This window comes from Ranitomeya variabilis, chromosome 2 (assembly GCF_051348905.1).
Source record: "Ranitomeya variabilis isolate aRanVar5 chromosome 2, aRanVar5.hap1, whole genome shotgun sequence".
In the NCBI taxonomy this organism is placed as follows: domain Eukaryota; kingdom Metazoa; phylum Chordata; class Amphibia; order Anura; family Dendrobatidae; genus Ranitomeya; species Ranitomeya variabilis.
In genome coordinates, this window is record NC_135233.1 from 985,010,099 (window position 1) to 985,022,806 (window position 12,708).

A 12,708-nucleotide genomic window follows, 5' to 3' on the forward strand; every position below is an offset into this window, starting at 1 on the left:
GGAAGAGGATCTAGATAGGGTCCTCTTTCTGTATCTTTTCTCAAGTTTACCTCTGTGAGGGTCTTGGACAGGTGCGAGCGAATCGCCATGTGAGGCGTTCGTGGCACTGGTGGCATTAGATAGAAGCGGGATACATTCAAGAGCCTGGACCAGGGACTGGGACACTTTAGTCAAGTCAGATACTGATTGAGACATGGCAACAGCCCACTCCGGGGGAGGGGGGTACACTCATCCCGAGACATAGGAGCCTCCTGAGGGGCAGACATGATAGGAGGAGCGCAGGACAGGCAGAAAGGAGATGGCTTACCTGAAGCCCACTTTTTCTTACAGCGGGCGCAGGCGTAGTGAATGGCCGTAGTGGTATAGCCGGGGGCCCCATGCGGGGATGGAAATAGGTGGAGATAGAGCGACTTGCAGCAGGAGCAGAGTCCATACTGCCGGGAGGAGTACAGGCCAGGGGAGGAAGCAGCGCAGGCCTATCGTAACCCAGCGACAGCGGCAGTGAGGTAGACCGTGTCCCCCGGGGATCCTCGTGCACCACACGACACAATGGAGGCCAGGCAGGAGGAGGAAGCCGGCTTCACTCCGAGAAGAGCGGGACGAATGCGCCGGAAGTGGGCGTGGCCAGGCGCCGAAGGGAGAGAGGGAGAGGGAGAACCTCCCAAAAGAAACGCCCATGTCGGCGCTGGATCCCGGGGAAGGCGTTCCCACAGGAATGCAGGGCAGGGCAAGACGTTGGGGGCATGACGGGTCGGGCAGGAAAACCCCGAAGAAAGGAACTGCGCGCCTGAAAAAAAGGGCGCAAATTTTAAAAAGGAGAAGGGGGGCTTCCTCAGGGATGAAAGCTGCCGCGCTAGTGGCCCTGACTGGTGCGGCGCAGGAAACCAGGGGCCGCCGTCCTGTGGTCCCTGCTAGGAGGCATCGCCACTGCAGAGGTGAGGATGGGGGAGGGTGAATGGGCATCGTTGATTGAAGATCCCCTTACCTGAGGACGAGGAACGCGTCAGGAGCCCTCGTACAGCAGAAAGGGTCCTGGAATGAAGTCCTCCTTCCCGCGCTCTTTGAGCCAGCGCAGAAGACGGTGTCAACCCCTTAACAGGGGGATGGGGACACTGGAAGTGATCACCGTCTTCCTCTCAGCCCACTCCGAGGAGAGGGATGAGGAGGGGAACAGGGCAAGGACTGGCCACCGATCGCGAACATGGAACACCCCAGGGTGATATGAATCGAAGTCCTGCCCAGCGGATCCAAGAAGGTGCGATGTGGGTGATACCACACTGCTCTCTCGGTCGCTTACCGTGGGGAATCAGGGTGAGAGAACTGCACCCTGTAGCCCCAAAAGAAGCATCTGAAACAAAAAGGGAAAAGGATTGATAAACACACACAAACCCTGAAAGAAAAACAAATGCGGATCTGGTGTTAGATCTAGGTCCACCTCCTACAGACAGTAAGCAAAAACTGAGTTGCCTGGTGCCTGTCGGAGGGTGTATACTGCCGGGGAGGAGCTACTTCTTCTTTATTTGCATAGTGTCAGCCTCCTAGCGACAGCAGCATACACCCATGGTTACCTGTGTCCCCCAATGAAGCGAGAAAGAAAGCCTTACTCTAGATAAATCCACATTTTTCTAATTTTGTAAGTGCACTCTTAAGAACAATAGGGCGGGCACAGATCTCCCTGAGAATCTACTTCCACAGCTTATTTTAAATTAAAGGGGTGTGTTACCAGTGTGAGACATATAATGACTGACAGTCTGCCCTCCTGATTCCATAGCAGAGCTTAGTGTGATTATAATTATCACCCAACAGCAAAACGGAGCTTTGTCTCCTTAGAAACACATTTGCATCTGCAGCTCTAGTATCAGAGCTGTCAGCTCAGCTGTACCGCCCTCCTCCCACACTTGGCTGTCTGTAAGATGGAAGCTGAAGCAGTGTTAGTTGTAATTATACACAGCTCTGGAGCAGAATTGACAGCACTACGAGAGAGCTACAACTGCAGATGTGTTTGTAATAAGACAAAGAAAAGTTCTGCTGTAATGCCCCTTAAGCCCACACTTGCGGCCAGTTAGGTGGGAGTTGAAGAATTATTAATTGTAGTCATACACAGATCTATAGCCGAGTTGACAGCACTCTGACGACCACTGAAATTGTGTTTGTAATTAGACAAAAATTCAGCTCTGCTGTACTGTGTTAGTTGCAATCACACATAGCTCTGCTGTGAAATCAGGAGATCAGACTGTCAGTCATTAAACGTCTCACACTGATAACACCCTCTTTCATTTAATACAAGCCCTGGAGGCAAATTCCCAGGGATTTTAAGAGCTCATTTATATATTAAGAAAAACTTGGATTTCTTTGGAATATGACATTGACTACAAGTTATCAATTTATTCAGCTTCCTATGATCTACATGCCCATCTAGATGGATTAGGAGGTTTCATCCTTCTGAGAGATTCCTTTGAATCAGTTGAAAGGAGTTCAGAAAAAGCCCTAAAAGTCACAAACTCCCTGTCAGACTTTAATAACAGGCTCACTCACTCACTTCAGCCAACAGACAGTGTAACAGAGAAGCCATACAAGACAAAAAATTCTTAATGGAACACAATTGAAAAAATGATTTTTAGTCAAAAATACATGCAACAAAGAAGTTTGAGCTTGATGAACTGGCCACATCATGGAACAGTGGCTGCATAACTGAGTAAAACGTAGTTTTTGTATTTTTTAATTTCTCCTATCTGTTGCGGAAATATTTATTCTCTAAAGTTTGGGTTACAATTTATGTTATAGTTCAACTCTGCATTACCAGAGATTTGTCTCTGGGGGTGTGTACTTCTTCCCCTGCATGAATTGGCCAATCATAAGCAGGGAGCAACATACAAGGGAGAAAAGAACACTCCCTCTTCTCATTGATCTCTGTAGCTACTGTGTAGAGATACATAACTCAGCTGCTGTATCTATAGCTTGAAGCTGCAGAGATCAGCGAGGAGGTCATGTTCTTTTCTCCCCTCCATGAAGATGCATAGTTATGATTGGTCAACCTCATGCAGGACTTATCTCTGGTAACACCCAGTTGAACTAGAACATAAATTATAACCTACACATTACAAACTAATATCTCCAGAATGGAGAGAAAAGAGAAAATATGGTTGCCCACATCAATTCCTTCCTCTTTTTATGAAGAAAGGTGATCCAGGTGGACTATATGTTCTGTATTTCCACAACTGACCTGAAATTCTGCAGTCTTGGGATTTGCAATATGTGCTGCGTTGGTCGCAGAGACAGGAATACCCAGTTTATCTGCAATATCATCAACTGAACACTGTGGGCACAAAGCACAGAGAAGGCGTCGGGGTCATTTCACAAAGGATTAAAAAGGCAATGGGCAGATGTGAAATTTGCAATGAGAGGGCTCACCAAGGCGAAAGTCAGCGCTTCAGTAAAGCCGGCAGCAGCCAAGTCCTGGCGCAGCAGCTCCGTCAGCTTATTTATAGAAAGCTGGAGATAAAGACAAAAAGAGTAGAGGCCGATCACTATACCCGTATGGCAGGTGCTGTACAGTGGAACTTTACCTTTAACTTACATTTACTTGATGAAGAATATCTACGGTACGTGATTTATTCTCATGCTCAATAGTCATTTATCACAATCATGCTCCTTGTAAGTTATTACAAATTGTGCTTTAATCAGAACTACCAAAAATATAAGATAAGCTTCAAGTCATGTTTATTGTGGTTAGTGTTATATTTGACTTAAATCTTAATAAAAATAACATCACTTATAAGAAAATGTACATAGAAAGGGGTTTCATATATATTCTCAAGGCACTCCACGAGCCCGTCTATTGCCAACACAGGGGACAGTGCCTCTTTTCCAAAAAGCTGCAATGAGCCAGGTTTCTACAAATTCAGCCAGATTTTTACCCTCCACTCTCTCAGGGACTCCTATGATGCATACATTATTTCTATGGAGTCTATCGTCTAGATCATCCATTTTATTAAACAAGGCATTGATGTTGTGCTTGTACAGTCTCCTATCACTTTGCGTAGACAATTTTGCGGATCCTTCCCTGTTTCCTTGAGTCTTTCATATGCCCTTTGAATGTCCCTCTGTATAGATGACGTCTTCTTGTAAAGCACTTATATGAGGGGCGACACTGGCCAGGTTTGTGTTGGATAAATTATCGGCATATGACACATCTCTTACTGTGGGTTCCTGCACCGTAGAGTCTGCGGTGATTAGGGCCGAGTCAGTGCGAGTTACCTCACTGGATATCGAAGATGGCTGCCGCTGCTGTATTATTCAGTGCGTCACCACTTCTGCATCAGGAGCGATCGTCTTCCTGTTCCTCTCCCATCTGACCTTCAAAGTGATCTGCCAAGGAAGCTTCCAACATCCAGGCAAAGCGTCTCCAACACCTTATCTCCCTGACAGGCCTCCAAGTCAGCGCCATGTTGGGCTGACTGTCGTACTTGCTGGTGTGGCTCTCTGGTCAGGTCATTCTCCACCGGATCCCCCGGAAACGGCTCCCCACTGGTACCAGAGTGTCTTAGAAACTGATAGGTGTAGGTTTTACCAACTTCCTGTCGGTGCAGGCTGGATACTCAGGATTAGGAGTGTGAGCTCTCAGTTCATGCGTCTGTTCACATCAACCATCAGGCTACGACCCGCAGCTCGTATTTAACATTGCAAAGTATAGGAGAAGCTCTGTAATGTATTTATCCATCCGTGAAAAACACAAGAGGACCACACAGATGGTAAAAAGAAACACACAGACCATACACTGATGACACACTGATGGTAAAAACAGACACAAGAACCAACACTGAAGACACACTGAGGGTAAACACCAACACACAAACCAACACGGATGGTAAAAAGAAACACATGGACCATACACTGATGACAGACTGATGGTAAAAACAAACACAAGAACCAACACTGAAGGTAAAAACCGACACACGAACCAACACTGATGACACACTGATGGTAAAAACAAACACAAGAACCAACACTGATGACACACTGATGGTAAAAACAAACACAAGAACCAACACTGAAGACACACTGAAGGTAAAAACCGACACACGAGCCAACATTGATGACACACTGAAGGTAAACCCCGACACACGAACCAACACTGATGACACACTGAAGGTAAACACCGACACACGAACCAACACTGATGACACACTGATGGTAAAAACAAACACAAGAACCAACACTGAAGACACACTGAAGGTAAACACTGACACACGAACCAACACGGATGGTACAAAGAAACACGGACCGTACACTGAAGAAAAAACTGACAGTAAAAACAGACACACGGACCATACACTGATGACACACTGAAGGTAAAAACAGACACACAGACCATACACTGATGACACACTGATGGTAAACACCAACACATGAACCAACACTGATGACACACTGATGGTATAAACAGGCACTTGGACCATACACGAATGGTAAAAATAAACACACGGACCAAACAGTGATGACACGGTACAATTTTTTCACGTAAGCCTTTAAACATGGACGTATGAATGAGGCCTTACAGCCTATTTTTTAATTGTCTAATAACAGAAATGTAATTATAACAGTTTCAGCATTGGTATTTTATAGAGGTAGTTACTAAAGCAGACCTGTCTGCAGTAGAAGAGGACATCGGGCACTCACCTGGTTAGCAATGGTGTAAGTTTTAGGGATGGTCATTTGGATGTTATTATAGCCATAAGCTACAGCGGCATCCTCCACAATGTCACACGCGTGAATAATGTCCGCTCTCGTAGGGGGGACCTCAATCTCCAGCTGGGCTCCGTCTTCTAACACATGAGATTTCAGACACATACGGGTGAGTAGCTTAGCCAACTTGTCTGGGGTCTCTCTGGGGAAATGCAAATGACAAACCTATATGATTATGCTATATCAGCGGACATTAATTGGGCTGCACAATCTGTATTATTAGAAAGGTTTTCCAGTAAGAAGAAATTAACACTTATCCACAGAATCGATGATAACTACTAAATTGGGGTAGGTGGGAGGGGGTATCCAACTCCTGAAAACACCAAAATTGGGGTAGGAGTAGGGGATATCCAACTCCTGAAAACACCATCAATTACCAAAATGGGTAACTATTGTCTCCCACTGAATGGGGCTGCAGCTGAATATCTGCACGGCTGCTCTGTTCATTCTCTAGGAGTCTGTTGGAGCAGGAGTGCCCGTAGTCCCATAGACAATGAATGAAGCAGCAACGCACATTTTTTGACTGCACGGCTAAAAAGTCTGCAGCAGAAACAAGCTTCATATCACAATGGCGCTAATCCTGGCACAGATCTGCACCCATCAGAAAGCCACGAGTCAGTGTTGGATCAGATCATGTAGTATTTATGTGTCAGGAAATCTAAATTCCACAAATATTGCACCACTTCATGGAGCAATGACACAGAGGTTACACCAGTACCCTTTCTACATACTATAGGAGATTCTGAATTTAGGATAACAGCTTCCACAACAGTAAAACATGCAGTCCTTATTTTAGGAACAAACACATGGAATTAGTATCCAGAACAGAGGCAGAGGGACCGGATACGATATTAGGGGGTCCATTTGGACACCACTGGTTTTTAAAACAGAAGAGAAAGAGCAGCATGTAGAACCATTCCTAAAAACGGACACGATGTAAACCAGAAGCACCCCACCAAAATAATCAATGGGGTGCCGCTCCCGTCTGCAGCAGTTACACAATAGATGCATTTTGGAAACTTTCATTTCAGGCATAGAAAAATGGAATTAAACTGTCAAAATGCCACATAGGGGAACATACAGTAGATGAGGCTATCGTATAGTCACTAGACTGGTCAATCAGGACATGATCCTCACAATTCTTACCTGATCCCAATTTTGCTGTTGATTTTCTCTGCAGTCAGAGTCTCCGTCCTGTACGCCAGCTCCTGTAGACCGAGAAGTGACATGTTACCATTAACCTAGCGTGCTACTGCCCCCTACTGGTAGGACCTCAAGATACATACAGGATTTCTGAATGTCCCCTCATCCATTATCATACATAGGAAATAGCATAATTACAATAATTACATAATAGTTTGCTGGTATTTATAAGGTCGTAAAAGTGCAAAATATAAAAACTTTGCAACCGACGTACGTTAAAGGTTTTGGGATCATTAATTAAAGTATATTGTAGCACTTTGTATTTTATGTTGAGCCCATGTCCAGAAATAAATATTGATGTCGTCCGTAGAATAAGGATGGGAATCCCTCAAGTCATGAATACATTGATGACCATTAAGTCCATGAAAATAACTAAGTGCAGCCCAAGCATGAAAAAACTAAAGTAACATTTTGCACTGACTATGTCACACATTTGACTTTTGGGTAAAAAGAAATGATTTCTTACTGGGTAGAAGTAACTTTTTCCATCTGGGTAAATCACTTCCGCTGCCTCCACACTGAAAATAGAAAGAAAAAGAAAACTTTTAGAAACAGAAGACAATCTGTAGATGTTTGCAGGCAGAACCTACACCCAGAAGATTAGTACTTAGTTTTCTGGCAATAACACAATGACCTGTCCGATTGGAAGCACAGTGATTATCCTAAATATCTGTGTGTTTCCGACAGTAGGAATGATGTGCAGGTATTATCCATAGAGCACGGCCGGGACGCCTGGTGGGTCCTACTGAATTTATTCCCATTCTTGCACACAAGTCATTTCCTCACCAACAGCGGATATAACTCTAAGCTGCACGTACACGTCAGACTAAAATGGATGGCAATGGCCGATTTCAACTGGATGGATGAAAATTAACCATTTCAGTCGGCAAATGACTGGTGAACTTTCATAATTGTCAAGACCCCAGTTGGATTTTTGTTGTCCGATGATCTGCACAGGTGGAATGCGTATGGGTCACTCAGGCAAATGATGAAGGATTGTTCTATAACCCGGCCCATCTTACTGGAAGGACATTCATATGATCATCGGCTGGTTGCTCTCTTAAAGGAGCTGCCAGCAGGATTTTGCTATATAATCTGAGAGCACCATTGTGTAGGGGAAGGGAGCCTGATTCCACTCATGTGTCACTTCCTAGGCTGCCTGTTGCTGTTTCAATACAATCAGTGTTTTATCAGCAGGTGGTTATCACTATAGGACAACTGGTCTCATGCCTCCTAGTCCAGCCACTCCCCCAGCACTGAGCAGCTTTCTGTCACTACACAATGTATACAGAAAGTTGTGGTGTAGACCAGTTATTCACACCTCAACAACCGAGCTCTGCCAGATCTTCTGTAGACTAAGTGACATCGCTGGAATCAGGGTTTCTGTCCCCACATCATGCTGCTCTCAGATTACATAAAGCAACACCAAAAAAATGAGCTGGAACACATGTTGATATAAGTGTAGGTGTACATTCCCATTGTGGCCATTAACAAACACAACTTAGAATAAAAAAACAAATAAATACCCCATAGTAGGTAAATAATAGTACATGTAAATAACATAGGGTACTTAGCTGACATTATTTTGATCAAAAAATAGGGATTTTTGTGTGTACTCACCGTAAAATCCTTTTCTCCGAGCCACTCATTGGGGGACACAGGACCATGGGTGTTATGCTGCTGTCTCTAGGAGGCTGACACTAAGTTGTGACAAAAAAGAGTTAGCTCCTCCCCTGCAGTATACACCCTCATGTTGGCTTCCAGAGACCCAGTTCAGTGCAAAAGCAGTAGGAGATTAATAACAGTACAATACCTAACAGAGTATAACATGTCAAAGACAGTCAGGAACCAAAAAGGTAACAAGCCATAAGGCTAACAGGGTGGGTGCTGTGTCCCCCAATGAGTGGCTCGGAGAAAAGGATTTTACGGTGAGTACACACAAAAATCCCTATTTCTCCTTCGCCACATTGGGGGACACAGGACCATGGGACGTCCCAAAGCAGTCCCTGGGTGGGAAACAAAACAACCAAATAAACTCCGTGTACCAACTGACTATAAATGCGCTACGGCCGCTTGCAGAATACGTCTGCCAAGGGCCGCATCCGCAGAAGATTGAATATGGACATTGTAGTGCTTTGAAAAAGTATGCAGGCTGGACCACGTTGCGGCATTGCAAACCTGCTCCGCCGTCGCCTGGTGCCGGATGGCCCAGGAAGCACCCAATGACCAAGTAGAGTGTGCTCTAATCCCCGCCGGGACAGGTCTGGCCCTGACCCGATAGGATTCTTCGATAGCAGACCGAATCCATCTGGCTATCGTGCCTATCGTGGCCTTAGACGCAGCTAAACCCTTTCTGTGACCCTCCGGGAGAACAAAGAGGGAGTCTGATTTGCGGAAATGAGCAGTTCTGGAAATGTATCTCCTGAGGGCCCGTACCACATCCAGGGTATGAAGGGCCTTTTCGACCCTGTGTTTTGGCTGTGGGCAGAAAGAGGGAAGAATGATGTCCACCTTAGGGAGAAAGTCCGGAGATGGGCGTAGAACTACCTTGTCCTGGTGGAAGGCAAGGAAAGGCGCCCGGCAGGATAAAGCGGTCAATTCTGAGACCCGTCTGATAGATGTCACTGCCACAAGGAAGGCAACCTTCCAGGAGAGGACAGGTAGCGGCATGTCCTGAAGAGGTTCAAACGGAGGTTCCTGAAGAACGCTCAGGACCAAATTGAGATCCCAGGTCTCTAACGGCATTCTGTAGGGGGGTACCACATGGGAGACCCCCTGAATGAAGGTCCTGACTTGCAAGTTGGCAGCGATCCTACGTTGAAACAACACGGATAGAGCCGAGATCTGACCCTTGAGGGAACTCAGTGCCAGGCCGGAATCCAAACCGGACTGCAAGAAATCCAAAATGGAAGGAATAGAGAAAGCAAGCGGAGGGCGACTTCGGAGCCTGCACCACGAGAAGTAGATCTTCCAGGTGCGGTGGTAGATGCGAGCGGAGGACGTCTTGCGAGCTTTGATCATGGTGGGAATGACCTGCTGAGAGAAACCGGCTTGGGTTAGAATCCAGGTTTCAACAGCCACGCCGTTAAACGTAGGGCCCCTGAGCCCTGGTGGAAGATCGGCCCTTGACGAAGCAGATCTGGGCGGTCTGGTAACCGCCAGGGAACGTCGGACACGAGCTGAACGAGCTCCGCGTACCATGCGCGACGTGGCCAATCCGGGGCAACAAGGATGACCTGAACCCCCTCCGTCTTGATTTTTCGGATCACCTTCGGTAGTAAGGGAAGCGGAGGGAACACGTACGGAAGTTGGAACCGATGCCACGGGTATATCAGAGCGTCCACCCCGATGGCCTGGGGATCCCGAGAACGTGCTATGAAGTTGTGAACTTTGGCGTTCAGTCTGGACGCCATCAGATCCACGTCCGGGGTTCCCCAGCGAAGACAGATTTGCCGGAAAACCTCTGGATGAAGTTCCCACTCCCACGAGGCGAGGCCCTGACGGCTGAGAAAATCCGCCGCCCAGTTCTCCATGCCTGGAATGTGCACCGCAGAAATGATAGAGTGGTTGGCCTCGGCCCAATAAAGAATGTGGGAGACTTCCTGCATCGCCGCCCTGCTGCGGGTACCCCCTTGATGGTTTATATACGCCACGGCTGTGACGTTGTCCGATTGAACTCGAACTGGGTGACCCGCAAGCAGGGGGTGAAAGCGTCTCAGGGCGAGTCTGATCGCACGAATTTCCAGGATGTTTATAGGGAGCCTCGACTCCCGAATTGTCCAACGCCCCTGGGCAGAGTGGTGTAGGAAAACCGCTCCCCAGCCGAGGAGACTGGCATCGGTAGTTACCACCAGCCAGCGGATCGGGAGGAAATACTTCCCCTGGAGGATAGAGGATCCCAGAGTCCACCATGTGAGGGCTTGCCTGATCCGTGGTGACAGAGGGCATGGGCGATCGAGGGATAAGGGATTCCTGTCCCAGATGTCCAGCAGAGCCTGTTGTAAGGGGCGGAGATGGAGTTGAGCGAAGGGAACAGCTTCTATTGCGGCCACCATCTTTCCCAGAATCTTCATGGCAAAACGGATGGACCGGGGATGAGGGTGACAGAGCGTCCGAGCTCCCTGCTGAAGCTCTTGGGCCTTGGACCGAGGAAGTAAGATCAGTCCCCTCGATGTGTCCAGGATCATGCCTAGGAATGAAATCCGTCGGGCAGGAATGGGAGAGGACTTGTCCGAGTTGATTAGCCAGCCCAGGCGCGAAAGAATCTAAGGTAATGCGGACGCTTGCTTCGCAGGCCTGATAAGACGGACCTTTTATGAGGAGGTCGTCTAAGTATGGCAACACGACCACTCCTCGAGAGTGAAGAATAGCCATGACAGCCGCCATGACTTTTGTAAATACCCTGGGCGCCGTGGCGAGACCGAAGGGTAAGGCTGTGAACTGAAAATGGTCGTCCAGGATGGCGAAACGGAGAAACCTTTGATGTGGCGGGAAGATTGGGATGTGAAGGTAAGCATCTTTGATATCTATTGATGCTAGGAACTCCCCTCTTTCCATAGAGAAGATGACTGATCGGAGAGATTCCATCCTGAAGTGCCGTACTTTTACGTACTTGTTTAGGAGCTTCAGGTCCAAAATGGGGCGTACCGTCCCGTCCTTTTTCGGCACGACGAAGAGGTTCGAGTAGAAACCCCTGTATCTCTCGTGTTCCGGAACCGGAACGATGACCCCGCTTTGGCGGAGGGATTCGATGGCGCAGCGAAGGGCGCAAGAATGAGCTCCCGAACTTGGGAGACGAGAGGGAAAAAACCGTGCTGGAGGGGAGGCGGAGAATTCTAGTTTGTAGCCAGACGACACCAGATCCCTGACCCATTCGTCGTGGACGACGGAGAGCCAGACGTGCTGAAAAAGAAGCAGACGTCCGCCAACTTTGGAGGTGTCGACTGGAATAGACCCCGAGTCATTGCGAGGCGAATCTGGCAGGCCTGGACCCTCTAGTTCTGGGTTGCCTAGGCTTTCCTCGCCAGGACTGATTCGGCCTGAAAGAAGGTCGAGAGTCCCTGTCTGGGCGAGCGGATCGTTCTGATCTGGATGAGGGGGCAGAATTGGACCAGAATGGGCTACTGCGAAAGGGCCGAAAGCGAAAATATTGTTGACGCTGAAAAGCGGCTTTGGGCCTATGTTGTGGGAGGAACTTGCTCTTTCCTCCTGTAGCGTCAGAAATAAGCTGGTCTAATTTTTCTCAGAAAAGACGCCCGCTCTGAAAGGGAAGGGAAATCAGAGACTTTTTTGAGGAGGAATCTGCGCGCCACTCTCTGAGCCAGATAGCTCTCCTAATGGTGATGGCGTTAGAAGCTGCAGTTGCTGCACAGTCCGCAGCGTCGAGGGACGCATACATCACATAATCTCCAGCCATGGCAATTTGTTTGGCCAGGTCTGCCACCTCAGGCGGAAATTCCTGTTCCTGAATGGATTTAGCGAGGGCATCCGCCCAGTAAACCATTGCCTTGGCAACCCACGCCGCAGCGAAGGAGGGAGATAGAGAGGAACCCGAGGCTTCGTACACTGAGCAAGCTAGGGAATCTAGCTGGCGTTCTGTGGGACTCTTAATTGAAGCACCGTCAGGAATGGATAGGAGAGTTTTGGTTGCCAAGCGCGAAACCCGAGGATCTACTTGTGGAGATTCCGTCCAATCTTTGACAAGATCTGCGGAAAAGGGATACTTCAACTCCAAAGTCTTTTTGCCCGTAAAACGCTTAT

General features: G+C 47.7%; 1 protein-coding gene across 1 annotated transcript in view; it reads right to left on the bottom strand.

The window, feature by feature from the left end:
• The window catches only part of FARSB (phenylalanyl-tRNA synthetase subunit beta), a 78,454-nt gene that overhangs the window by 48,619 nt on the left and 17,127 nt on the right, over nucleotides 1-12,708 (bottom strand). The window contains exons 10-14 of the mRNA XM_077290879.1: nucleotides 7,415-7,466; nucleotides 6,892-6,953; nucleotides 5,680-5,887; nucleotides 3,412-3,492; nucleotides 3,224-3,316 (exon numbers count right to left, since the gene is read on the bottom strand). Coding sequence (XP_077146994.1) covers nucleotides 3,224-3,316; nucleotides 3,412-3,492; nucleotides 5,680-5,887; nucleotides 6,892-6,953; nucleotides 7,415-7,466 — 496 coding nt within the window. The remainder of the gene's footprint in view (nucleotides 1-3,223; nucleotides 3,317-3,411; nucleotides 3,493-5,679; nucleotides 5,888-6,891; nucleotides 6,954-7,414; nucleotides 7,467-12,708) is intronic.